General features: G+C 47.7%; 1 protein-coding gene across 4 annotated transcripts in view; it reads right to left on the bottom strand.

The window, feature by feature from the left end:
• The window catches only part of TTLL12 (Tubulin tyrosine ligase-like 12), a 288546-nt gene that overhangs the window by 43462 nt on the left and 219007 nt on the right, over positions 1-26077 (bottom strand). For 3 of the 4 annotated variants that reach the window (XR_010564211.1, XM_065431507.2, XM_065431508.2), the window contains one exon: positions 20881-20959. The exons of the other annotated variant lie outside the window; for it this stretch is intronic. Coding sequence is in view for 2 of the 3 variants with exons in the window: in XM_065431507.2 (XP_065287579.1) it covers positions 20881-20959 (79 nt within the window). In the remaining variant the exon portion in view is untranslated. The remainder of the gene's footprint in view (positions 1-20880; positions 20960-26077) is intronic. 4 annotated transcript variants of the gene reach the window in all.

The following is a 26077-nucleotide window of genomic DNA, read 5'->3' as shown; positions in this document are numbered from 1 at the left end:
CGATATGTCATGTGCCAAGTCTGGCTAATGATGATCGCACTTACCATTTGTCGAATGTCACGCGAACAACTCTTAAAGATATACCAAGTGGTCTGCACGCATCAAACATTCTTAAGCAGATGCTCCATTTCATTCCTTTCATCACTTTCTGCACTTGCATGAAAAAAAAAAGCTACAACCAAACTTGCCTTGGCTTTATTACTTATAGGCTTCATAATGGTTTTGGCCAACAACAACAAAAAAGGCGCCTTTCGATTATTCTCGTCTGCAATCGTGGGCATGCAACTAATCACGTACGACGATAGTGGCCCCATTTACACTGATACGTTAGCAGTGTACCCTATTCATACGCCGACACTTGTAACACAGCTAAGATATTCACCCACCCTTAGCGGAAACATGCTGTATTAGGATTGTAGTAAAGACAAATGCTGCAGTTTCTGCAGCATGCCCGCCAGGTGTTTCTATGTCACTGGCAGCTATGCGTGCCCACCTCTGTTTCTGACCCCTCAATGTGGACATGGCTATGTTATTGTCACAAGCTTGACAATATTTACTATGTTATTCATTACTGACACGGAAGAAACTGTTTCAATGCGCGTAGTTGCCTAAAAATGCACGTAAAAGAATCGCGTTCGGCGTGTTCGGCTCATTTGGCTTGCTCCGCCAGCCGCCATTTTTGTTTTGGTGTGCCGCACTGTTCAGCGGCAGCCACCTGATTGTGACCTGTTGTCATCCTGCAGCAAATGCGGTATGAAAAAAAAAAAAAAATTGTTTCTTTCACGGCAAATTTAACCCACATAATGATTGCACCCATGAATTTGCATCAATTTTTTTTTTTACAAGGAAGTGCGATCATTATGCAAGTAAATACGGTAGGTACGGCAGACGAATCATACCACCTGTAAGACAGAACCTGTGGTGAAAGATGGAGTCGCGTATGTTCTTAACGGGGGAGATGTAGAGGGCATTGCCTCTAAAACCAGCTTAGAGCTGATAGAGTGTCCAACAACCCTGGGCTGCGAATGCGTACATATTGGTTGATAAGCGGCAATAAAGGAGCTTGAGTTTTGCTTCGGTATGCGCGGTGTGTGCGGCATGTTAGCTACCTCTATGCTGCTGAGGGTCTCTCGTCTGGGCCATAGTATGCGCACCACTTCTATAAAAAGTTCAGTTCGGGTTCGACTGGGTTTAACTTGAGTCGCGTGATGCATCCGTTTGGCCACCTGGTCCGGCAAGCATAACACTATGCAATAAAAGATTGCCATACAACAGAAGTCCACTATTAAACTGAGAACCTCACGGGCATTCAGTACCACATAATGCCACTAATTCATTAGCATCAGAGGGAAGAAAGGTCCTTAATTTTATTGAACAGACATTCTATTTATGAAGGAAATATTTTCCAGACCTTCATATTGACACGTGTACTTATCTTTATCGGGCGACCACGTTTCGCCGCTTGACAACTGTAATCGCACAGTGAGGGACGCGCCTGAATGTATCCGATGTTTCTGGAAAGTTATCGATGCTTCTACCCGGCTGTCTGTTGTCGCCGAACCTTGTGTTATCTGATTTCATCGCGTAACGCGAATGGTGTAGAACTTTGTGGAAGGCACACGGGTCCGAACGATTAATCTGGAACATTCGACGACTGCTCTATAAAAGCCGACGCGCTTGACCCGCTGATCAGATTTTCGACGATCGCCGACTGTGTTCGCCGCTATCGTTGTGCTCTAAGTGTAGCCTGTTTTGTGGGCACAGGTTCGCCCAATAAAAACTAGTTTTGACTTTCACAGTACTGCTACTGTGTTCTCTCTTCACCGTCACTACCACGTGACATCTGGTGGAGGTGCTAGTGCGTTCATGTACCGAACGCCCCCGCAAAGCCGCGATCCAAGCCCGAAGCCCGAGGACCAAACTAACATCGCCGAAGACCAGCGTGCTAGCCGCAGACTGCAAGGACTGCCCCCAGAGCACGGACTTCTACCTGAGTCGACAAAGAAGATCGTGGTCAAAACAACTCCAATGGCTGCCCCAGCGTCCCCCGTTATCCTACAACAACCTCGGGACCCTCCGACCTTCCATGGAGCAGCGACCGAAGACCCAGAATCCTGGCTGGAGACCTACGAACGAATCGCGACTTTTAACAACTGGGACTCCGACGACAAGCTGCGGCATGTGTACTTTGCCTTAGAAGATGCCGCCAGAACTTGGTTTGAGAACCGGGAGTCGACCTTGACGACATGGGACCTCTTCCGTACCGGCTTCCTGCGCACCTTTACGAGCGTCGTGCGCAAGGAAAGGGCCGAAGCCATGCTCGACGCCCGAGTGCAGCTACCTAACGAGAATGTTGCCATCTTCACGGAAGAAATGACACGTCTGTTCCGCCATGCCGACCCGGATATGCCCGAGGAGAAGAAAGTCCGCCTTCTCATGCGTGGTGTAAAGGAAGAACTTTTCGGCGCAATGATACGAAGCCCACCGAAGACCGTAGAAGAGTTCCTTCGCGAGGCCGCCAGCATCGAGAAGACACTCGAAATGCGGAACCGGCAATTCAACCGCCGTACAAGCTCTACCCACTACGGAGGAATTCAATCACTGGCCGCCGACGACTTACGCGAGACTATCCGAGCTGTCGTGCGGGAGGAGCTACAAAAGCTGTTCCCATCATCACAGCCTCAAGTGGCTTCGATTGCCGACGCCGTGCGTGAGGAACTCCAACAACAACTTGGAGTAGCCCCTGAATCGCCGCAGCGTGAGCCGCAAGCGATGACCTACGCCGCCGTCGCACGCCGTCAAGGACCCCCTCCGCGACCGCGCCAGGGCCCTGTCACGCCACAGTTTCGTCGTCCGCCGCCGCCGCCGCCAGCACGACCACCCGTCGCCCAGCGCACCTACGCGAGGAAGACGGACATCTGGCGTGCTCCTGACCACCGCCCGCTCTGCTACCACTGCGGAGAAGCGGGTCACGTCTACCGACGATGTCCGTACCGGGAGATGGGACTGCGAGGTTTCGCCGTCAACGCGCCGCGTCCACAGCTTGGCGAGCGCCCACGTGACATCGCCGATTACCTCGCTGCTACTCAGTGGAGCCCTCGACGGCCGTCCCGTTCGCCATCACCAGGCCGCTACCTGTCGCCGCAGCGCCGACCATACACTGGCCCAGCCCGGGGCCGGTCAGCGAGCCCATATCCGGAAAACTAAAAGCAGCAACCGATGGAGGTGCGGTTGCTGTTCGTCGAACTGACGAAGATCCTCCGCCGCCGACGAAGACGACGACGAAACGATCTCGACGACATAACAACGACACGCCGCCGTCCCGACGAAGTCAGGAAGGCAAGACTACACCGACGAACGACGACTCGACGACGCGACGTTCCAACTTCAGTTCAACACGACGCAGCCGTGATCCGACGCCACGACCTAACTGCAACGCCAGACAAAGAACCACCGACCTCGACGTGCTTCTCGACGGCCACGCAGTCACTGCCTTAGTCGACACAGGGGCTGATTACTCCGTCATGAGTGGACACATCGCCGCCCAGTTGAAGAAAGTTAAGACTACGTGGGAAGGCCCTCAAATTCGAACCGCTGGAGGACACCTCATCACGCCGTCTGGAGTCTGCACGGCAAGAATTACCATTCATGACCGGACTTACCCTGCCACCTTCGTTATCCTCCAACAGTGTTCTCGAGACGTCATTCTCGGTATGGACTTCCTGAACCAACACGGCGCAGTCATCGACCTGAAGTCGAAGTCAATAACGCTGTCGGAAGATAAAGCGATACCGCCAGAGAGCCCTCGTAGTCACCACGCCTTGAGTGTGCTCGAAGACCAAGTGAGCATCCCGCCCCGCTCCAGCATTGTTATTTCGGTCGGCACCGAAATACCCGCTGACGTAGAAGGTGTCATCGAAGGCGACCAACGTCTCCTGCTAGACCGTGAAATTTGCATCGCAAGAGGGATCGCTCGACTGCATGGAGGGAAAACTGATGTGTTGCTGACAAACTTCAGCCCGGAGTTCAAGCACATCAACAAGGGCACGACGATCGCGTACATCGAGGAAATTCTGGAAACCGGTAATGCGTTTGTCCTCTCGGATTCCGCCGCATCTACCCCGACGACCATGGTTCCCGAACCAGACTACGACATTAATCCAAGTCTCCCAGTTATTAAGCAACAGCAGCTCAGAAGTCTGCTTCGACGATACAAAGACTGCTTTTCGACGTCATCGAGGATTCGACAAACCCCAGTCGCAAAGCATCGCATAATAACCGAAGAGTGCGCTCGACCACTCCGCCAGAGCCCTTACCGAGTTTCGACGCGAGAACGCGAAGCTATAAGACACCAAGTCGACGAAATGCTGCGCGACGACATCATCCAGCCGTCGAAAAGCCCGTGGGCGTCTCCAGTTGTTTTAGTGAAGAAAAAGGACGGAACCCTACGTTTCTGCGTCGATTATCGTCGATTGAACAAAATCACGAAGAAAGACGTATACCCCCTCCCACGGATAGACGACGCATTGGATCGGCTCTGCAATGCTAAATACTTCTCATCGATGGACCTCAAGTCTGGCTACTGGCAAATAGAAGTCGACGAAAGGGATCGCGAAAAGACCGCCTTCATCACGCCAGACGGCCTCTACGAGTTCAAGGTTATGCCATTCGGGCTGTGTTCGGCGCCTGCAACGTTCCAGCGCGTCATGGACACAGTATTAGCAGGACTGAAGTGGCAGACCTGTCTCGTTTACTTGGATGACGTCGTCGTCTTCGCCGGAAATTTTGACGATCACCTTAGGCGGCTTGCCACAGTACTAGAGGCCATCAAGTCATCAGGGCTCACTCTGAAGCCAGAAAAATGCCGCTTCGCTTACGACGAGCTTCTGTTCCTAGGCCACGTCATCAGTAAATCCGGAGTACGCCCCGACCCGCAGAAAACAGCTGCCATCGCAAAGTTCCCGCAGCCCACCGACAAGAAGGCAGTGCGTAGATTCCTTGGAATGTGTGCCTACTACAGGCGCTTTGTCAAGGACTTTTCACGCATCGCCGAGCCGTTGACACGTCTAACTAAATGTGATGTTGAGTTCCAGTGGGAAACGCCGCAGGCCGACGCATTTGAAGAACTCAAACGACGCATGCAGTCGCCGCCGGTACTTGCGCACTTCGACGAGTACGCCGATACAGAAATCCATACTGACGCCAGTAGCCTAGGCCTCGGTGCCGTTCTAGTCCAGAGGAAAAACGGAGTCGAACAGGTGATATCTTACGCTAGCCGGTCGCTGTCAAAAGCAGAAGGCAACTATTCTACGACCGAAAAGGAATGCCTCGCCATCGTTTGGGCTACAGCTAAATTTCGCCCTTATCTTTATGGCAGGCCATTCAAAGTCGTCAGTGACCATCACGCTTTGTGTTGGCTAGCGAGTATAAAGGATCCTTCAGGACGACTGGCGCGGTGGAGCCTCAGACTACAAGAATACGATATCACTGTAACCTACAAGTCCGGACGAAAACACTCCGATGCCGATTGCCTGTCGCGCGCCCCCATTGACCCGCCGCCGCAAGATGACGAAGATGACGATGCCTTCCTTGGCATGATAAGCGCGGAAGACTTCGCTGCACAGCAACGGGCCGACCCGGAACTAAAAGGCCTGGTGGAATATTTGGAAGGGCACACCGACGTTGTCCCCAGGGCATTTAAGCGTGGACTATCTTCCTTCACGCTTCAAAACAGTCTCCTCGTGAAGAAGAACTTTTCACCAGTCCGCGCCAACTACCTTCTTGTTGTCCCGTCAGGACTTCGTCCAGAAGTATTGCACGCCCTACATGACGATCCGACCGCTGGACACCTCGGTTTTTCCCGGACACTCTCGAGGATACAACAAAAGTATTATTGGCCGCGCCTGACCACCGACGTCGCCCATTATGTCAGAACATGCCGAGACTGTCAGCGACGTAAGACACCGCCGACAAGGCCAGCCGGATTACTACAGCCAATCGAGCCTCCTTGCCGACCATTCCAGCAGATCGGGATGGACTTGCTGGGACCCTTTCCGACGTCAACAACCGGAAATAAGTGGATCGTCGTGGCGACAGACTACCTCACCCGCTTCGCTGAAACTAAAGCACTGCCGAAAGGTAGCGCAGCCGAAGTGGCGAAATTTTTTGTCGAAAACATCCTGCTTCGACATGGCGCCCCAGAAGTCCTCATCACCGACAGAGGAACGGCCTTTACAGCGGAGCTCACCCAAGCCATTCTGAAATACAGTCAGACAAGGCACAGGAGGACCACGGCCTACCACCCGCAGACGAATGGTCTTACGGAGCGGCTGAATAAGACCCTCGCCGACATGCTAGCGATGTACGTCGACGTCGAACACAAGACCTGGGATGCCGTCCTGCCGTACGTGACATTTGCTTACAACACGGCGGTGCAAGAAACAACACAGATCACGCCGTTTAAGCTGGTTTACGGCAGGAACCCGACGACGACGCTCGACGCCATGCTGCCCCACGTCACTGACGAAGAGAATGTTGACGTCGCTAGCTACCTCCAACGCGCCGAAGAAGCCCGACAGCTCGCCCGCCTACGGATCAAGAACCAACAGAGGACCGACAGCCGACACTACAACCTCCGACGACGCTTTGTTGAGTACCAGCCCGGCGACCGTGTTTGGGTTTGGACACCGATACGCCGACGAGGACTCAGTGAGAAACTACTCCGACGCTATTTCGGACCCTACAAGGTCATCCGACGTATTGGCGCTCTGGACTATGAGGTCGTGCCAGACGGCATTTCGCATTCACAGCGGCGCCGCGCACGATCTGAAGTGGTCCACGTGGTGCGCCTTAAACCCTTTTACGGACGCTGACGAAATTCTTTATTTTTTGTTGTTGTTTTCTTTGCTACGGGTGTTTTTATTTCGCTTGTATGTAGCATCGGGTCGATGCTTTTTAAGAGGGGGGTATTGACACGTGTACTTATCTTTATCGGGCGACCACGTTTCGCCGCTTGACAACTGTAATCGCACAGTGAGGGACGCGCCTGAATGTATCCGATGTTTCTGGAAAGTTATCGATGCTTCTACCCGGCTGTCTGTTGTCGCCGAACCTTGTGTTATCTGATTTCATCGCGTAACGCGAATGGTGTAGAACTTTGTGGAAGGCACACGGGTCCGAACGATTAATCTGGAACATTCGACGACTGCTCTATAAAAGCCGACGCGCTTGACCCGCTGATCAGATTTTCGACGATCGCCGACTGTGTTCGCCGCTATCGTTGTGCTCTAAGTGTAGCCTGTTTTGTGGGCACAGGTTCGCCCAATAAAAACTAGTTTTGACTTTCACAGTACTGCTACTGTGTTCTCTCTTCACCGTCACTACCACGTGACAATATGCTAGAACTGAGCTGTAGTATTTAATGGCATACTAAATTGAATTTCCCTTTAATAAGAGTACACCGTACTGTATATCTTGATTTCTTGGGAACTAAGACACTGATAGCATGCTACATTCTTGTTATATAGTACTAGGAGACTCCCCAGCATGTGCAGCACTGTGTTTTTTGCCCAAAATTTGTAACCATTAAATTTTGTACTAAATTTCTGATAATTTGATTAAATATTCCGCTTCTTTCATTTTTGGTTCAATTTGAAACCTACTATTCAGTCTTCACACATCCCTACAGGAAACACATCATAGATGCCATCTTTTGTACATCATCTATTACAGCGTAAAGAATCATCACGACCTCCAAGATGAGTCAACACAGCAAGTGGATTCCGGAAGCTGCGAGCAGTCACTCACTTTCCAGGCACTTCTCTGGGGACAACATGGCACTGAAGAAAGTACGAGGGGTGATTGAAAACTTCTCAGCCTGGCCACAACATATTCAGACTGGGATACATAGCGCAAAAAATTACACAGGGACAAGCAGAGCACAAGATGAGCGCTAACTTTCAACAATTGATTTATTGCAGCTGGTGAGTATAAATATACTCACTGGGACGCCACTACAATAGCACACACTGAAGGGAAGGGGGAAAAAGACAGTCATGTGACTATTATGCCAAAAAATTCAAGCTCTTTCCTTGATAAAAATATAGACGGCGTGCTAACGCACTCGTCACCTGCTCTGGTTATCTCAGCTGCTTCCACAATTTCCCTCGTAATCTTATTCTTGTGGCGATAGACAACAACAGTTCATTCTAATAGCGGGAAGCATGGAGCCTTCGCGTCACATTTTCTACAATGGGCAGCCAGATGCCCATCTATTGCGATGCTCTCCACTTTGTTACTATGCTCCGCCAGACGCACGTTTAAACATCTGCCCGTCTGGCCCACGTAGTACTTCCCACACGAGAGTGGGATCTTATACACAACATTGCGAGTGCATGCAACAAAAGGATCTTTGTGCGCGGTAGTGCAACCAGGCTTTGGTTTCCTTATGGGACAGCTCATCACACTCAACCTCAAGAGTTTGTTGGGTGCTGTAAACACAACGTTTACACCAGAACGTTGCCCGACCTTTTTTAGGTTGTGGGAAACCTTATGAAAGTAGGAAATTGCTGCCACTTTTCGTTTTTCCCTTTCTTCTTTCCTTTCTCTTACGTGGTCCGCTCTCTGCTCATCGCTCATGCGTGAAGTTAGTTTCTTTTGATGATGCAGGCCTTCAGCAACCGAGATAATGATATGTCTCGGATAGTCCGCTGCTTCCAGACGAGCCACCTGCTAACTAAGGCCTTCATCTAACAAGTGAGCACATGACTTAGAGTGCATGGCAGGAAAGAACGTACGAGGCTTCTTTTTGTGAGTTTAGAGTGTGCAGAACTGTACCTCAAGGGCGGCTTATTAGCTCTGGGCTCATATACCCAACACACGTGTTCGGCTTTGAAATGCAAACGCAAGTCTAAAAACCTGATATTGCCCTGCGCTGGAAATTCAGTAGTGAACGTAAGTGGCTTATAATACTCATTGAATGAGACAAGAATACAGCTAACAGCACGGTTTGAACAGTCAAAACGGCAATCTACATGAGAACTGGCAGCCGGATCAAGTAGGGATCTATCTAAAAATACCAAAAAATCATCTACATATCTAAAAACCTTCACAACGCCCAAGTCACCCACCCGCACAGCAAAAGCTTTGTCACAACGAGCTAAAAACAGGTCACTTAAAATGGGCGCTATTTGGGCGTTGTGAAGGTTTTTAGATGTGTAGATGATTTTTTGGTATTTTTAGATAGATCTCTACTTGATCCGGCTGCCAGTTCTCACGTAGATTGCCGTTTTGACTGTTCAAGCCCGGCTGTTAGCTGTATTCTTGCCCCATTCAATGAGTATTATAGGCCACTTACGTTCACTACTGAATTTCCAGCGCAGGGCAATATCAGGTTTTTAGACTTGCGTTTGCATTTCAAAGCCGAACACGTGTGTTGGGTATATGAGCCCAGAGCTAATAAGCCGCCCTTGAGGTACAGTTCTGCACACTCTAAGCTCACAAAAAGAAGCCTCGTACGTTCTTTCCTGCCATGCGCTCTATCTAAGTCATGTGCTCACTTGTTAGATGAAGGCCTTAGTAAGCAGGTGGCTCGTCTGGAAGCAGCGGACTATCCGAGACATATCATTATCTCGGTTGCTGAAGGCCTGCATCGTCAAAAGAAACTAACTTCACGCATGAGCGATGAGCAGAGAGCGGACCACGTAAGAGAAAGGAAAGAAGAAAGGAAAAAATGAAAAGTGGCGGCAATTCCTTACTTTCATAAGGTTTCCCACAACCTAAAAAAGGTCGGGCAACGTTCTGGTGTAAACGTTGTGTTTACAGCACCTAACAGACTCTTGAGATTGAGTGTGATGAGCTGTCCCACGAGGAAACCAAAGCCTGGTTGCACTACCACGCACAAAGATCCTTTTGTTGCATGCACTCGCAATGTTGTGTATAAGATCTCACTCTCGTGTGGGAAGTACTACGTGGGCCAGACGGGCAGATCTTTAAACGTGCGTCTGGCGGAGCATAGTAACAAAGTGGAGAACATCGCAATAGATGGGCATCTGGCTGCCCATTGTAGAAAATGTGACGCGAAGGCTCCATGCTTCCCGCTATTAGAACGAACTGTTGTTGTCTATCACCACAAGAATAAGATTACGAGAGAAATTGTGGAAGCAGCTGAGATAGCCAGATCAGGTGACGAGTGCGTTAGCACGCCGTCTATATTTTTATCAAGGAAAGAACTTGAATTTTTGGGCATAATAGTCACATGACTGTCTTTTTCCCCCTTCCCTTCAGTGTGTTCTATTGTAGTGGCGTCCCAGTGAGTATATATATACTCACCAGCTGCAATAAATCAGTTGTTGAAAGTTAGCGCTCGTCCTGTGTTCTGCTTGTCCCTGTGTAATTTTTTGCGCTATGTATCCCAGTCTGAATGCATCCCACCAACACGCCCAAACTTCTTCCTTGCTAAAATGGCCACAACATATTCTTCTTATCCAAATGTAGGTTTTGCAACTCATGGTAGATGTCATTGCAAGGCCTCATACCAAATTTCCTGCTAGTAGATTACTCTTTGTTTCAGATATTGAAGACTGAAGTGCAAAAGGTGACAACTGTCTAAAGAATGCATAAAGTGTGCAAATGTACAGTTGTCCAATACCTGCTGAAAAATAAAGGCATGAGTGGCCCCAACATTCATGAGGACACCATGGAAACATTAGGGGTCAGTGCCCCATTCTAGTCCGATATGAAAAAGTGGGTGGTTTAATTGTATGCCCTTTCAATACAAGAGGGGAAGCCCCTCTGTTCATGCCCCATTCTATTCCGCTGTGAAAAAGTGTGTGGCTGAATTCAAGATTCAAGAATTCAAGGCTCTGTCCAAGACACCTTTCACAGTAAAAGGCCAGCAACTGCCAAGTATGGGAGAAAACATCAGAGCGATCCACTACATCGAAATGGCAGACTGAACATAGAGAAAATGGCATGTCCCAGGAATGGGCTGGACACATCCCAACAGTTGTAGTGGACATGCACCAGGTGTCAAATTGGTAAGTCTTCAAAATGCTGACTGCTGCAGCCAGAGGCGCAACACAGCTGCTGATAACGTGGCTCTCCTTGGGGCAGATCCTGTGACTTTTCTCAAACATTTTGTGAACATGGATGAAGCATGGGCACACCGCTTTCAGCAAGGTGCAACAGCTGGCAAAGTGTTGGCCTCTATTTTTTTGGGATGCTAGGGGCGTCATCCTAAGCAAGTAGAGTGAAATCCCAATTCAAACTCTTTTGTCGGTCCCAGCAAAGTCCTATGTATTTGAATAAATAAAAACTACTGCAAATTTGAAATCCCAAAATGGTGCAATGGTTATTTCAAACAGAATTTAACTGCTCCCACGGACGCCGTTTTAGACAAACACAAGTCAAAGGCGAAAGTTCGAGGAGTCCCTGGCTACTGTAATGCCACTTGCCATACAAGAAATGATGCGTAGGAAGCCGAGACTGAACCGGAACAAGCTGAGCAGCAGGCATGCATCGCCCTCCTTTCCCATCTGGCTTATAATAAGGAGCAGGATCTAACTCGCTTGATCACATTATCCAGCGCTCACATATAGCCCACGACTCCTTCCTCTTAGCCGCACGCTTGATCATGTCATCGGACGCTCACCTTCGCACTCTTTCTCCTCTCCTCGCGTGTGCACGATCACGTCACCTTCCACCTTGGGCACACAGGAGGAGGATGGTATACACCAAGCCGTCACCCTTCTCGGCTCACCCTCACGCATTTCTCTTTTGCACCCACAGAGAACAGCTCGTGAGGCCCTATCTTATCGCACTTGGACTTCATGCGGAACCTAGGCTTCCTCCAGCACATCGTTTTGTGCAGATGGAGGAAGATGACACTTTTTCTATGCAAGCCCAAAGACGATTTTGCTTTTGTGCGCTGTATCACACTTGGGTACTCTATTCACACTTGGGTACTCTATTGGGCACTCTATACAAAGAGGCTCTACTCAGCACGAACTCCGTTTTATTTGAATAAATTTCCAAGCCCCTCGAAGTTCGAATTAACAAAAAAAGTTAAACCTCGATATCATTAACTTCAATATAACGAAATTCTCGATATAACGAAGATATAACTTTTAATAACTTTTTGTCCATTGAGCACTATGTATTTAGAACCTCAATATAAAGAAGTGCATTTACATGCCTTTTCAGTGTAATGAAATTTCATTGCCGCCACAAAGAGATGCAGAGACAATAAATGGAAACTTCCACGGACGCAGATGGTCAAATGAGTGAATTACATGCGGTTGTTTGCAAGCGCACCTTTCAAATCGTGCGCCGCGACAAGTGCGACCACCAAAGTTGAGCCTCATTATATTAAGTATAAAGTCCAAGTGCGATAAGACCCTAATTGCGCCCCGTGCACTTTGTGCTTTAAGTGCGAGTGAAAGTGTGCGAGGGTGAGGCAAGAAAGAGGTAACTTCACGAGTGCTGATTTCCCGTGCGAGCAAAGGGAAGGAGGGGGAGGGGAGCAACGCGAGGAGACGAGGGGAGGTGGACAGGAGGCGTGGCTGAGCACATACGCATCAGTGCACTCTGCTTTAGAGGCAATTTGCCACATGTGCAGAGTGGGCATACTGACACAGCGTGGCGTCATGTAAGCTGTCTTGCCACACGTTTAGTATTGGAGGCTGTGTAATCTAGAGTTTCAGCGACTTGAGGGAGCGAGGGGCAGACAAAGTATTCACTCCCCACTGCCAGCGCTTCTCATGATAGTGTCGTTCCAGTGCGGGCGACGTTATGAGCCACGAGGGTGGAGTATACGCGAAAGCATGGCTGGCTTCGCTTAATTCGTACCGCTGAGAAGATGCTGTAGACTATGTGGCATGAAATCGTATCATTCATCGCCGACTTCCACATTAATAAAAAGGAATTGTTTTATCATTCAAATATGCTTTTTCCGACTGCTCGATAATTCAAAAAATTCTGCAGCGCCTTTCCATGTAAAAAAATATAGATCGGCGACTGTACTTATTTGCATAAAAGGTTGAATTTCAATAGAACGAAATTTCGATATAACAAAGCAAATTGCCGATTTTACCAACTTCATAATATCAATAATAATATTAGTATAATGTTAAAGCGGCCATGAGAGCAAACGTTTGAGCTTGAATTACCGTATTTACTCGAATCTAATGCGCACAATTTTTCCGATAGAGCAGCTCCAAGAATTGTGTGCACGTTAGAATCAAGCATGACCCAAAATCTGCATTACCATGTCGCCATAGGCATTCCAATATGGCCGCCTATTACTTTCTTTGAGCCTAGCTGCCGTAGCTTCTCCTATATGCTGTAGTACATGTGCTTAGATTATTCTATCGTCTGTCTTTCCGTGTTTTGCATTTGCTCTATCAGCACAAAAGTGCCGACTGTGAAGACACGCCGAGTTCATCATGATGCTGCATTTAAATGTGATCATGTGTGCATAGGGGGATGGACATCACACTGCATCATGGGTATACAAAGTTCCCGAAGCTTGCGAGTGAGACTGACGCAAACAGAAGGAGAGGATTTTCACCAGCAAAGCAACACAGAAAGCAGGACTGGCTCGGCGAAATAGAAGAGCTGCTTGCAGAATATGTACAAGAGCAGTGAATGGCACGGCAGCCCGTGATGACTGATTTGCTCAAAGTGCGGGTGATGCAGTTAACGCCACAAAAAGGGCTAATGTGGAGCGACTTTAAAGCAAGCAGGTGCTGGCTATCAAATCCCATGAAAAAAAAGAAGGCTTTCTCTTTGAAGGTGTACAAGAACATGCCAGAAATTGCAAGAAGAATATGATGAGGAATTGCACAGTTTCCAGCGGTATGTTTTGAGCTTGCGCCACAGAAACAGCTACCACTTCGAAGATATTGAAAATGCCAATCCGACGGCACTGTACTTTGACATGCCTGCCGCCACAACCACCGAAAAGAAGGGGGCAAAGCAACTACGAAAAAACAAGAGTCACCGCAAGGCTTTGGTGCACCGTGGATGGGTACAAGCTGCCCCTGATAGGGATCGTGTTTTTAAGTGGCGTTATTGTGCATGCAAATGAAAAAGTTTGGATAACCACCAATTTGGTTGGAGACTGGATAGACCATGTCTGGCAGAGGAGACTCGGTGGCAGCTTGGGCCTGCGTGCGATGCTTGCACTCAATGCGTTAGGGTGCCATCTTGACAAGCACATCAAGGACATGCTCGCTGCATGCAACACGGACCTTGTTGTGATACCCAGCAGCACAACATTGCAGCTCCAGCCGCTCAATGTTTGTTTGCACAAGCCGGTAAAAGATGGCTTCAGGCACTCTACACCAAATGGATGGTCAATGGCTGCCACGAATTCACGCCCAGCAATAGGATGAAGTGTGCCTCAATGCAGGACTACGCTGGATGGGTGCAAGATGCAGGGTGCACGATCCTGTCTGCCATGGTCAGCAAGGTCATTAAAAAGTGTGGAATTCTGAATGCCATGGATGGCACTGAGGATTAAATGCTTTGGTCAATAATGAGAAGGAGTTGTCTCACAGCGACAAGTGATGCCTCCTGCCCCACGCGACTCGTACTGGCATAGGGAAGGCAATCTTGGCAAGATGGCTCAGTTTTTTTATGTGCCCTTCTGTTCTCCGTTGTAACAATAAAGTGAGAATAGTTGCACGACTATGTCATGGCCCCTTTAAGAAAAGGCAAGGTATACAGATCTGAAAACTAACAAGTCTAGCTGATAGCCGAGTCGAGATTATGAGATAGAAGTAGGAGTGGGCAGGAATCGGTAGTTGCCAATGAAGCAATGAGAGGAGACGTCAGAAGCACGACAGACAAGAAGCTTACAGAATAATTTTGCATGACCCTGCTAGGCTATATTTAGAAGAGGAAAGGATATATGTGTTGACAGTACACTGTAATTTCTGAAAACCTTTTCATGCCTATGATGACTAAAGCCAGGAAAGGTGCTAAGGCTTTGAAGAAAAAAAAATATCGCAAAATCTGAGTTGCTCTTCTGAAGAAACTCTCAATTAGACAAAATTAATGTCCCAAACGTATCTGAAAATGCTCATTAGGTCAAACGCCCACTTAGAATCTCGATGATACGAATCTCTCGAGATGACGCAAAAATTCATATCACCCAAAATGTTTTAAAAATATTAAAACATTAAAATTACACCTTTAAGAGTGTAACGTGAGAGCATTCAAAGATCCCTGACTACTTGCTTTTCACGCTTCCCGGCAACTGGAGCATAGGTAACCATAATATTTACCGGGAAATGCTGACCGCAAACGGCTATGCACAAAGGCTGGTAGAAACGCAGCCTCTTGCATGGGCCGCGATGTGGCGGGGGCAATCACCATCTGGAGGTATTCCAAGCAACCGGCTGTGCTGCTCCATGGCCCCCGAGATACTAACGCACAGGCGCATGCAAATGGTGGATGCCATGGCTGGTCTATCAATGATGAAACGCCGGAAAAGGAGTTTCTTTGAGTTTTCATGTAACAGAATTATGTTTTTTTGTATAGACAAATTACAATTCGATGCTATCATGTCTGTAGGTTGTGTGCAAGTCATAGTTTACGATTTTTCCACATATTTTAGCTTGAAAAATTCATTTAGTTCAGTAGTTTCCTTGCGCCCTATGGAGGGCCTGGGTATGGCTGGTTCGAAAATCTTTTTGCCGAAACGATGTCTGACGCTGGACATCGGAGGCCGATGCCTGATGTTCTGTGACATGGGGTCCCTTAGCGCTATCACATTAAAATTGGAAAATTGGGAACAGGAGACAGAGCAATGAAATAGTCAGTTCGGACACACTTTCAGATTTCTTAATTAAATTTTTTCCCGCAATTTTCAGACCGTTGTTTATTTCATGGCAAAATATTCGGAAGAAATATACAGCATAATTTAAGAAATGTGCAATTTTTAGTGTGTTGTCTTTGAAATGGGGAAGAAAATCAGGTTTCGAGAGGTACAATCATGATCCCAATAGCGTGAGTATGGCCTTCCGTTGCCGCATTGTCGTCATCTTGGTATCGGCGTAAACATGAGAGAACAGGGATTTACATAGCCACAGCGCAGTATTTCTCCATGCAGAAATAAAAGCAAGAAAGCGAGCACAAGAGTAGAGAAATATCGTTGTGATTCATTACTGCAGTCCTGTGGCATGCACAGAGTGGTCCTATTGATTTGAATGATTTGACGTGCTTGTTCCCCGCGCATTTTGGCAGCAGCAGTCACCTGCGCACTTGGCGTGTTTTGAGGCAGATATTTCAAGATCTGCCTGGTTATCTCAAGTTTCTTACATTGCTGTGCCTTAGCTGGTGGTAAAAAAAACGATTTGCGCTAAATAAGGGAATTTTTACATTTCATTGATATGGAAAAGCTCCTTCATATGGTGTGGGGTTCTCACACCGTACTCTTGGGACAAAGGAACGACAACACAGTAGTGCAAACAATCACAAGGGCATTTATTGCACCTTTCATAGATCGATGCCTGCTAGCCGAGTTGCTATCCACAAAACATGCCGATGGGGCGCGCGACAAATCTAGAAGTCCAACTCGCCACGACTGGATAGCGAGCGAATATGTTCGCCCCATGCTGGATCCCAACGCCTGGTCGTTCGCGCATACTGTCACGCGAACGGTGGCGCATTCCAAGGCGGCCACGCGAGACGGTCTCACAGAAGCATGGGTCGGCGCGCGCGTGCGGGACGTCCACGCTGTTCGCCGACCCGCCGGGAAAAAGACAGCCTGTTCTCCCCTGCGCCCCCAAGTAACCCTGCCGTGAGGCGGCGTTAGCAGTGCAACACTCGCGCCATCTCTCGCACTGCGCCCCAACCACATCCACTGCCGCGGGCATCACACATGCCACGCGGCGAAGCCGGATTACAGGAGACGCGCTATGCAGGAAAAACATCAGGGGACGCGCGAGAGTCGCGCATCCCCACAACGGTGTGATCCGACGGTTGCAAAGGCAGCATAGTTTTGAATTGTCAGCGGGCACCAAAGACGACGAAAGGCATGTACAGTGCAGTCCACTTATAATGATATCAAGAACGAAAAATTCAATCGTTAAAATCAATCATTGCTGTATCTGGATTGTTGTAAAAAAAAAGCTGCCCCAAACCTAGCTTTCCAGCTCTGAAACCAAATTTGCCGCTTGCGATAAAAAATCTACATTGTAGAAAGTGGGCAGTGAAAAATAAAACGTTCATTTATACTGCTAAACAACGTGTCAAGAGTTAGGCGCATTGAAAGTAAAAAATCTGCACTTGCTTTGACGAAAGTTTCAGGTTCAGAAGTGCAGTATGCATGGCACCCAAGTGCTGTGTGAACACTGGCGACTATAATTTAGCGTGCATGAAATCAATGGGTGACTCGATCGAAGACAGTGCACTTTGGGTAAACATCGGAGTCGGTATCAAATAGAGGCCTTCGTCAATTTCATGGTCACTGCCACTGCTCTCGTCGCCTCCATCACACAGCGCCGCCCTGTGTCACGACAACGATCACCCTTTTGGAGTTTCTTTGCAGAACGAGGCAGCTCTACCTGCATAGAGGAACTACTCCATTGAAGCACCACCTATTTTATCGCCAGTAGCAACATACTCTCAGAGTTCGGTAATGTGCTGACATTAATGGCTTCCATCGTGTTGGTTTTACAGATGGTGAGTTTCGTCCTGGCGCACAAAGCCCACCTTTTCCTTTGGCCGGCATGGCCATCATGGTCGTGGCACTCCCAGTTTTCAGAATTGCTGATATGATCGACTGCGCAAGCTCGCACTTCGGGTCTGGCGAAATTTGGAGCTTTGTCTCAAGCTACACAGCACTGCGCTTTGTCAGTGCACCTACCATTGCTTCCGCAGCACATTTCCGCGCTCGCTGATAAACAGAGGGAAATAGTATTTTTTTTTTTAAGGGAGTGCAGGCGTGGTTCGCCTCTCGCATATTTTTCCCCTACTTCTCTGGACGCTTGCCAGAGATGCAGACGTGAATCAGCTGGCACTATCTTGTAGCATGCCGCACCAACTTGCAATGCTCTCCGAGGCTTTCATAATCGGCTCGTAGGCACAGTAACGTACCTACAGTAATCGGCACAGTAACGGCGGCAAATACGAACTCGAGTAGACAAACTTTTCACCCCGTCTCGAACTTAGCAGCAGAACTTAGCAATGCAAATTTCAGGATTATTTTGCATGAAAAATGAAACCCAGAAGGCAGAATTTCGATCGCTATATCCGAAATGCGGTGAATATCACATCATTATATATACATATTTTTTCTCATAGCCCTAATGCACAAGTTCATACTCTAAAGTCAACTCATAGACATAACGAATATATCCTTACATGTGGTATCGTTATAAGTGGACTGCACTGTAATATAGAGAGAAGGCTACCCATGAAAGCGAATGGCACCAGTGTAGCTGAACTGATAGTTGCATGATTTGCAGGCTCCTGCTAAAGTTACAAGGTGTTTGAAAATGGCTAACAAGTAGCATAATACTGCACAAATCAAAACGTCCTTTTCTTTACAGGGGTAGGTGGGGGGGAATGAGTGGAGGCGCAGGTATGAACGGCGGAGTGACGTTATAGGTCAAACTGCCAAGAGGAATGCAACCGGCTAATCGGCGTGGCCATTCTGCCAGCCTGACAATAGCCAGTGTTTGGTGCTACCGATGCACTGGTGCCTCCTCATAGGCTTAGCTGGGGATTGCACAATGGCTCACAACATTCAAAATTGAGCTTGTAAGCTAATGAACATAGGCCAAGCCTTTTGAAAAACTAGAATCATCCTGAAATTCGCATAAGGCGTAATCACATCACTAAGATTTTAGTGTATATGCCACCACTAGACCTCGTGTTGATGCTCTTGACAAACTGCTTAAACTGACATCCCATCAAAAAAGGTTATCTCGTTTTATCAACAATATTTGTGACAAGTAAGTAATGACTTTATACAGCATCCACTAACATGGTGACAGAGTATATCTTTGAGAGGAAAGAAAGAGCTTATACAGTCGAACCCGCCTATATCAAACTCGCAAGAAAAACACCTATCAATTTGACATTGAGCATAATTTGATATAAGCCTGCTAAATAATTGGATGTCATAAAAACACATACCATTTATAAAATCAATTTATTGATGAAACTAGCTTAGTTTCGCATGAAATAGTCCTGCATTTCTTTCTGCTTGGGCAATTTCGCTGCCTGCAATACACACACTTCTCCAAATTGTCTAAGGAGTCGGAGCAGCTGAGGCCGCAGCCTTCCACATTCGCGCAGAAGCACTGGACTAGTGCGAGTGCATCAATCACTTCGGAGGATGTGGGCAAAGGATCGTCGTTGCTTTCTTCATTGTGCCCATTTTCACTTACGATGTCGGCAATGTAGTTTTCGTTTTCAAGCTCTCCCGTGGTCGCGGCACCATCGTGGTCGCGGCACCTATACTGTGTTACTTATCTTTATCGGGCAACCACGTTTCGCAGCCTAACAAATGTAATCGCACAGCGTGGGACGCGCCGGTATGTATCCGAAGTTTCTGGAAAGGTATCGATGCTTCTATCCGCTGTCTGTTGTCGCCGAACCTTGTATTATCTGATCTCATCGCGTGACGCGAATGGTGTAGAACTTTGTGGAAGGCACGCGGGTCCGAACAATTAGTCTGGAACATTCGACGACTGCTCTATAAAAGCCGACGCGCTTGACCTGCTGATCAGATTTTCGACGATCGCCGAGCGTGTTCGCCGCTATCGCTGTGCTATAAGTGTAGCCTGTTTTGTGGGCACAGGTTCGCCCAATAAAAGTTAGTTTTCTTGTTCACAGTATCGCTACTGTGTTATTCAACGTCACCACCACGTGACAATATGCACAAACTCGTCCACCGTTGATTCATCAAGAGCTTCCGGAAATTCGGACAGCACGCTTCAACCTTCGGCAACACCGGCAACGGCTTCATCGTATTCATCAGAATTTAGTCATCACCGAGCACGTGGAAGCCGGCATGGCTGAAGCAATTTCGTATGAGCAACTTGTACGCGGCCATGCGTACGCGTCGGGTGCCATAGACACCGGGTCGCGAGTTTGGCTGCTTTAGCCCTAATATCCCCCTTGTTGTTCAAGATCATGCTGAGAGTGCTCCTCCGAATCTTGCTCGCTGCGGGGACATCAGACTTCTCACCGCGTTTGACCCGATTTATGATTTCGAGCTTCACGACGAAAGGCAAATTCTGCCGCTTCTTCACAGCAATACTGCGGCAGAAGGCCTACAAGGCGCACGCACAATGAACCAGAAAAGCAGCGAGACAACTCGTACTTTCACTATCTTGTACGACGAGGGCACAAGAGCCTACGATTGGCTGTCTGAGCAAGCGCTGCGGGCGGGTCAGGATCATTTTCTGCAGGAAGGTGTCGACGGCTCGCTCGAGGCAGCGCGGTCACAGTAGGGAGAGCGGTCACAGATGGAGGCGCGCCACTGGGTTTCCCTGCCACCGCAAGGGAAAGCCAACTTCTGGGGGAAATTTCCCGCTGCCTGACGTTCGATATATCAGGAGTCACTGCAATTTTTGTTCGATGTAAGCATAATTTTTGCTATGTATACTCATTGTAACTATACCGTGTCTCGAAATTGTTCGATATATAGTATAACTCGATGTAAACGGGTTCAGTATAGTCGGATTCGACTGTACAAGCATGCATTTCTTTTTTTTTTTACATTCTTTTTCACTTAGAATAGTAAGGTGTCTAGAAAAAAATCTCCGGAATCCTCAGAAAAGAAATCTGCCCCATTCAATGCTTATAGTCAGTTGCAGGTACATGATGGGCAGTAAACGTTTTTATTATCAACACTGTCCTTACCTGCTGTGGTCCAGACTCAGTGTAGTTCATCACCGTGAAGTGCTTCTCATAGTCATCAAAGTCACTCAAGGAGAATGGCCTGCACAATGCATGACAAAGAGTTACTGCCTGCTGCCCCCAGTGCAGCGAATGGCCGAATGCATCCATGTGTATACGCTTCAGCTCAGGGACTCTTATCTAAATACATGAAACATTGAGCATCCAAGATTTACGGTCTCATGCGACGCAACATGCAAATCTCGGACGCTATGAGCCATGTCAACACATCACTCCCAGCAAAATAGCTTAAGCAACAAATTTGAAGCTGGAGAAATACACTTATGCGCTTTCCAACAAGACTAAGATGGTGGCATTCCAGAGATAGTGTGGCTTGAAAAAGGCTGCTCTTTTTTGTAATTTCCACAAAAAAAATTCACTACCTTGGGTGATGTAACACATTTTTTAGAGCACTCCTATGCAGTTTTCAGTGAAGATATTTTGGAATCAGATAGAAAGGATGTTATAGAAATGAAAATGTGATTTTGAAAAGATCAGTTTTCTGGCCATTTAAACTGGTCCCCACTTAAACGATACAAAGTTTTGGTGCTTTGCCAACTGCTCTGTACACATTTTCTCCTGGTATGCTTGTGCATCGTCTGACTCATGGAACTTCGGTCACTTATTGCAAACTTTATAGCATGTAGCTGTTATTGCAGAAACAATTTAACACATGGGAAAACAATAATTGCAGGAACATCTGCTCGATCAACCAAATAATGCTTTCTCACAGCTATGACTGCACTTATCATCTGCCTCTTACCAATGACGATGTATAATGGCTATCGTCCTCCCCTATCGTAGTATCCAACATGCTTCCAGTAAATGACTATATACTCACTGCAGAGAACAAAAATAATCTGATAAAGAATGTTCCAGTTGTTATTTGTGGTAACACTGCATGATTCGACTCTCTAACCGGTAAGCTTTCCATTGCGTTAAAAAAATGGAGATATCATAAAAATTGGTTGGCAGTCCTTCACTTCACTTCACTTTGTTACCTCAAAGACACCCAGGATTGGGGGTATTACCTAAGGGGTAGGTAGCAAATAAAAGAAATTAAATTCACAAGGAAAAGGTATTTAGGTACAAGTTTGCTTGCTGTTAAATATGGTAATTACACAGTTCAAAAATGTGCATCGGCAGGTGATTGTGGCGATGTTGCATGGAAGGCCGTTCCAATCCGAGGCTCAGCATAGAAAGAATGACCAGGCAAAAGTGGTACAGTCGAACCCGTTTACATTGAATTATTCTATATATTGAACAATTTCTGGGCACGGTATAGCTACAATGAGTATATACAGCAAAAATTACGCTTACATCGAACAAAACTAGCAGCGACTCCCGATACATTTAACGTCAAGCGGCAGAAAAGTGCCCCCTGAAGTTGGCTTTTCCTTGCAGTGCGAAAAAACCCGGCGGCGAAGCTCCGTGCAACCGCTCTCCCTACCGTGACCGCGCTGCCTCGAGCTGCTCGGGCGAGCTGTCGACACCCCCACTGCAAAAAATTATCCTGGCCTGCCCGCAGCGCTTGCTCAAACAGCCAATCAGAGTCTCTTGTGCTCTCGTCATGCAAGATGGCAAAAGTGCGAGTTGTGTCGCTGCTTTTCTGGTTTATTGTGCTTGCGCCTTTTATTAATTTATTTGTTCAGTATACCTGCATTGCCTGTGCGGCATTATCGTAGGGGGGTTAAAATACAGGTGGTCACATTGGAAACATTTTCAGCTGCATTAAGAGAATACACCAGTAAATACAACACTGTTTAATCACTGAAATTTGCAAAAGCAGAAGACAAACTAACAAAGTAAGTAACAAAGTAACCAACAAAAAACAGTAGCGTATGTGCAGAGATGAATAACAGAACATTCAAAGGATACGGCTCTCAATAGCATTTCCAAACTAGAAGCTGCCATCACTTCATTAGAAAGCTCATTCCAATTGTTAATCATGTTAGGAAAAAATGAATACTTAACCCTTTGAAGGTTTTTGCCATACATGTACGGCTGCGCTTTTCTGTCCTGCAAAGTCTTAGCCGTACGAGTACGGTCCCGACCCTCCGTTTGAAATTTCGCGCCATAATGACGATGCGTGCTCATCGGGAGGTGCTGCCACCTCTTAGCACTTACAAGATGCGTTTGAAATTGGTGCTACCTGTCGTAGCGGCGGATGCCGCCCAAGTACACAAACTGCTAGCAACCAAACAATTCCCGGTTTATTGCCACATACAGTCATATATATACACATAGCGACACTGGTGCCTCTGGCGGCAGGTGATCCCCAAACCGGAACCGAAACCACATATACAACATATTCCCTTTCTTATAAAAAAAAGACAGCTACATGGGTTAGTGATTTAGTAGTGGTAGTACGTTAGTGCTCTTTTACAGAATTATATTTACAGTAACAACAATGTGCTTGTCTTATGCACTTAATACAAAAATATAAAACAAGAAGAGGAAAACAAGATACAACTCCATTTATGTCCATATTTCACAACGTCAGCAAACTCAACACTCGTGCAGATTGTGACAGCTTCACGTCACTGAGGGTCATGTTCACTGCAAAACGTGTCTTTCTGTACTTAGTGTCCATAGCTGTCTGGAGGTCATCTATTCCTTGATGGCTGTACCCTACGCTGAGGTCCCGATGCTTCTGAGAAACCACTGGCGGCAGGCGAAGTCTCTTCCGGCTCATAGCCGGTCACTGGTGGCATAGGCGGCTGCTTCGCAGCAGCCACAGCTGAAGTTCCGGTTGGCGCTTCTGAAACGGATCTCTCCAAGGTAGGCGGTGAGCTGCTTTCCCTAGCGCTGTCATTTGTATCACTCCTTTCCCCCCACCCACAGATAGATGCAGAAGCTCGTGGCATCCTTGACAACTTTGAAGTGTTCCACGTTTTTCCATCATCAAGTTGGAAAGATGATTGCCCCTGCTTTCTTATCACTTTTTTTAGGCGGCTAAAAGCCAGGTCACCTTTAATAGCAGTTGTTTGTCTGCTAACTCGTACAAGGTCACCAACATTCCCTTTGGTTTCCCTAGCGGCCCTGCGAGCGTCTGTGTATAGTTTACTGGATTGCTGCTTTTGCTTCACCCACTCGCGTAGGCGGTGGAGCTCTGAAGTAGGGTCAGTTGCAAATATTGCAGACGGATACCCAACGTCATCGAGCCGAGTCCTTGGTAAACGTCCATGCAGGAGAAGTGCTGGAGCAACTGCAGTTGTGGCATGCGGCGTACAATGGTAAATGCCCAAGTATTCTGTTACCGTTTGGCCTAAAGGACGCTGCTCGAGTGAAGCCACTTGAACAAAGCTTTTAAAAACTCTGTTGAACCGTTCTACCTGTCCGTTTGCTTGCGGGTAGTATACGGACGAATGCCGCAAGCGGATGCCGCGATCCTGCAGAAAAGCTTGGAACTCTCGAGATGCAAACTGTGGCCCGTTATCGCAAACAATTTCCTCTGGGTAACCTTCACGTGCGAACACTGACACCAAGAAGCCTGTTACTGTGCGTGTTGTGGCTTGGTTGCAAAAGTATACTTCGGGCCACTTAGAAAAGTAGTCAACCAGCGTGATCGCATATCGACAATCGTGTGGTGCTCTCTCAAATGAGCCAACAATGTCCATGCCAAGCTTTGCCATGGTTCCTTTGGTAAGGGGACCGGGTTCAATGGTGCAGCCATAACCTTCGTGCTCTTGTCCGCTGCCTGGCATATACTACACGTTTGAATAGCTAGCTCGACTTGGACTTGCCTGTCCATGGCTGGCCACCAAAATTTTTCTCGCAGACGTGCTTTCGTTCGTACAATTCCAGGGTGAGCCTCATGAGCAGCGGTAATTATTCGTGCTGTAAGTGATGCGGGAACCACAAGGCGTTCGCCATGCAAAATCAAATTGTCCACCACTGACAGTTCATCGCGAAGTTTGAGGAAAGGTTGAAGCTCACCCGGCAGAGATTTTTGCGCAGGCCAGGACGATTCAATGTAGGCCTTGGTTTGTTGCAGTGTGCTGTCTTCCGACTGGGCCTGTTCAAACTCTTCCCTGGTAATGCAAGAAGATATAAGGGCAACTGATACAGTTTCATCTGGTAAAGTCTCTTCTTCCTGAGGAGGTGACGCAGGGAGACGAGAAAGCGCATCTGCTACTTGATTTTGCGAACCCTTTTGGTACTTTACTTTATAGTTGTACTGCAGTAGGCGCTCCGCCCACCGTGCTATCCGCAAAGGACGCCTTCCTGGCCCTTGAGTAGACACCAATGCGACCAAGGCTTGATGGTCAGTAAGCAACGTGAAATGGCGTCCCCACAAGTAAACATGCCACTTCTCGCACGCCCAAACACACGCAAGCGCTTCGCGTTTTCCTACTGAATATCTCCTCTCTGCAGATGAAAGCGCTCGAGAAGCAAAGGCGACAGTGTGTAGTTTCTCTCCCTCCACCTGTTGGAGAACCGCTCCAAGCCCACAGTCCGAAGCGTCAGTGGAAACAACAACTGGAAGAGATGCATCGAACATCCGCAGGACTATGTTGGACGCAAGTGCGTCTTAGATCTTTCGAAAACTGGAGTCTACCTCGCCAGACCAAACAAATGGTTGCCCCTTTTGAAGCAGAAGGCACATCGGTTCAACCATATCGGCAAAGTTGGGAACGAACCTAGAGTAGTATTCGACCAGTCCCAGGAACGATCGAAGGCTGGCTGTATTGGTGGGTGCCGGTGTATCCTTGATGGAAGCAACCTTTTCCTCCAGCGGAACAATACCACTTGCTGTGATCCTGTGACCCAAAAATTAAAGTTCCTGCGTATAGAAGATACATTTGCTGTTCAGTTTGAGTCCTGCCTCTTTAATGCGTTGAAGTACTGCTGCAAGGTTATCTATGTGCTCCTGCTGGCCCCGCCCGAAGACTATAATGTCATCTATATAGAAGAGCATGCCCTTACATCCTTGCAGGACTTTGGACATCATATTCTGAAATGCAGAAGGCGTGGAAGCCAGTCAGAAGAACACTCGTTTAAAACGAAAGAGGCCTTTGTGAGTTATAAATGCGGTCAAATCGCGACTCGCAGGGTGAAGCATGACCTGGTGGTAAGCTGATGCGAGGTCTAGCTTAGAAAAATTTGTAGCACCCACTAAACTATGCAATAGCTCTTCTGTATGAGGAAGGGGAAAGCT

Source organism: Dermacentor albipictus, unplaced genomic scaffold (assembly GCF_038994185.2).
Source record: "Dermacentor albipictus isolate Rhodes 1998 colony unplaced genomic scaffold, USDA_Dalb.pri_finalv2 scaffold_16, whole genome shotgun sequence".
Lineage (NCBI taxonomy): Eukaryota > Metazoa > Arthropoda > Arachnida > Ixodida > Ixodidae > Dermacentor > Dermacentor albipictus.
This window is presented reverse-complemented; position numbering and strand designations above follow the sequence as displayed.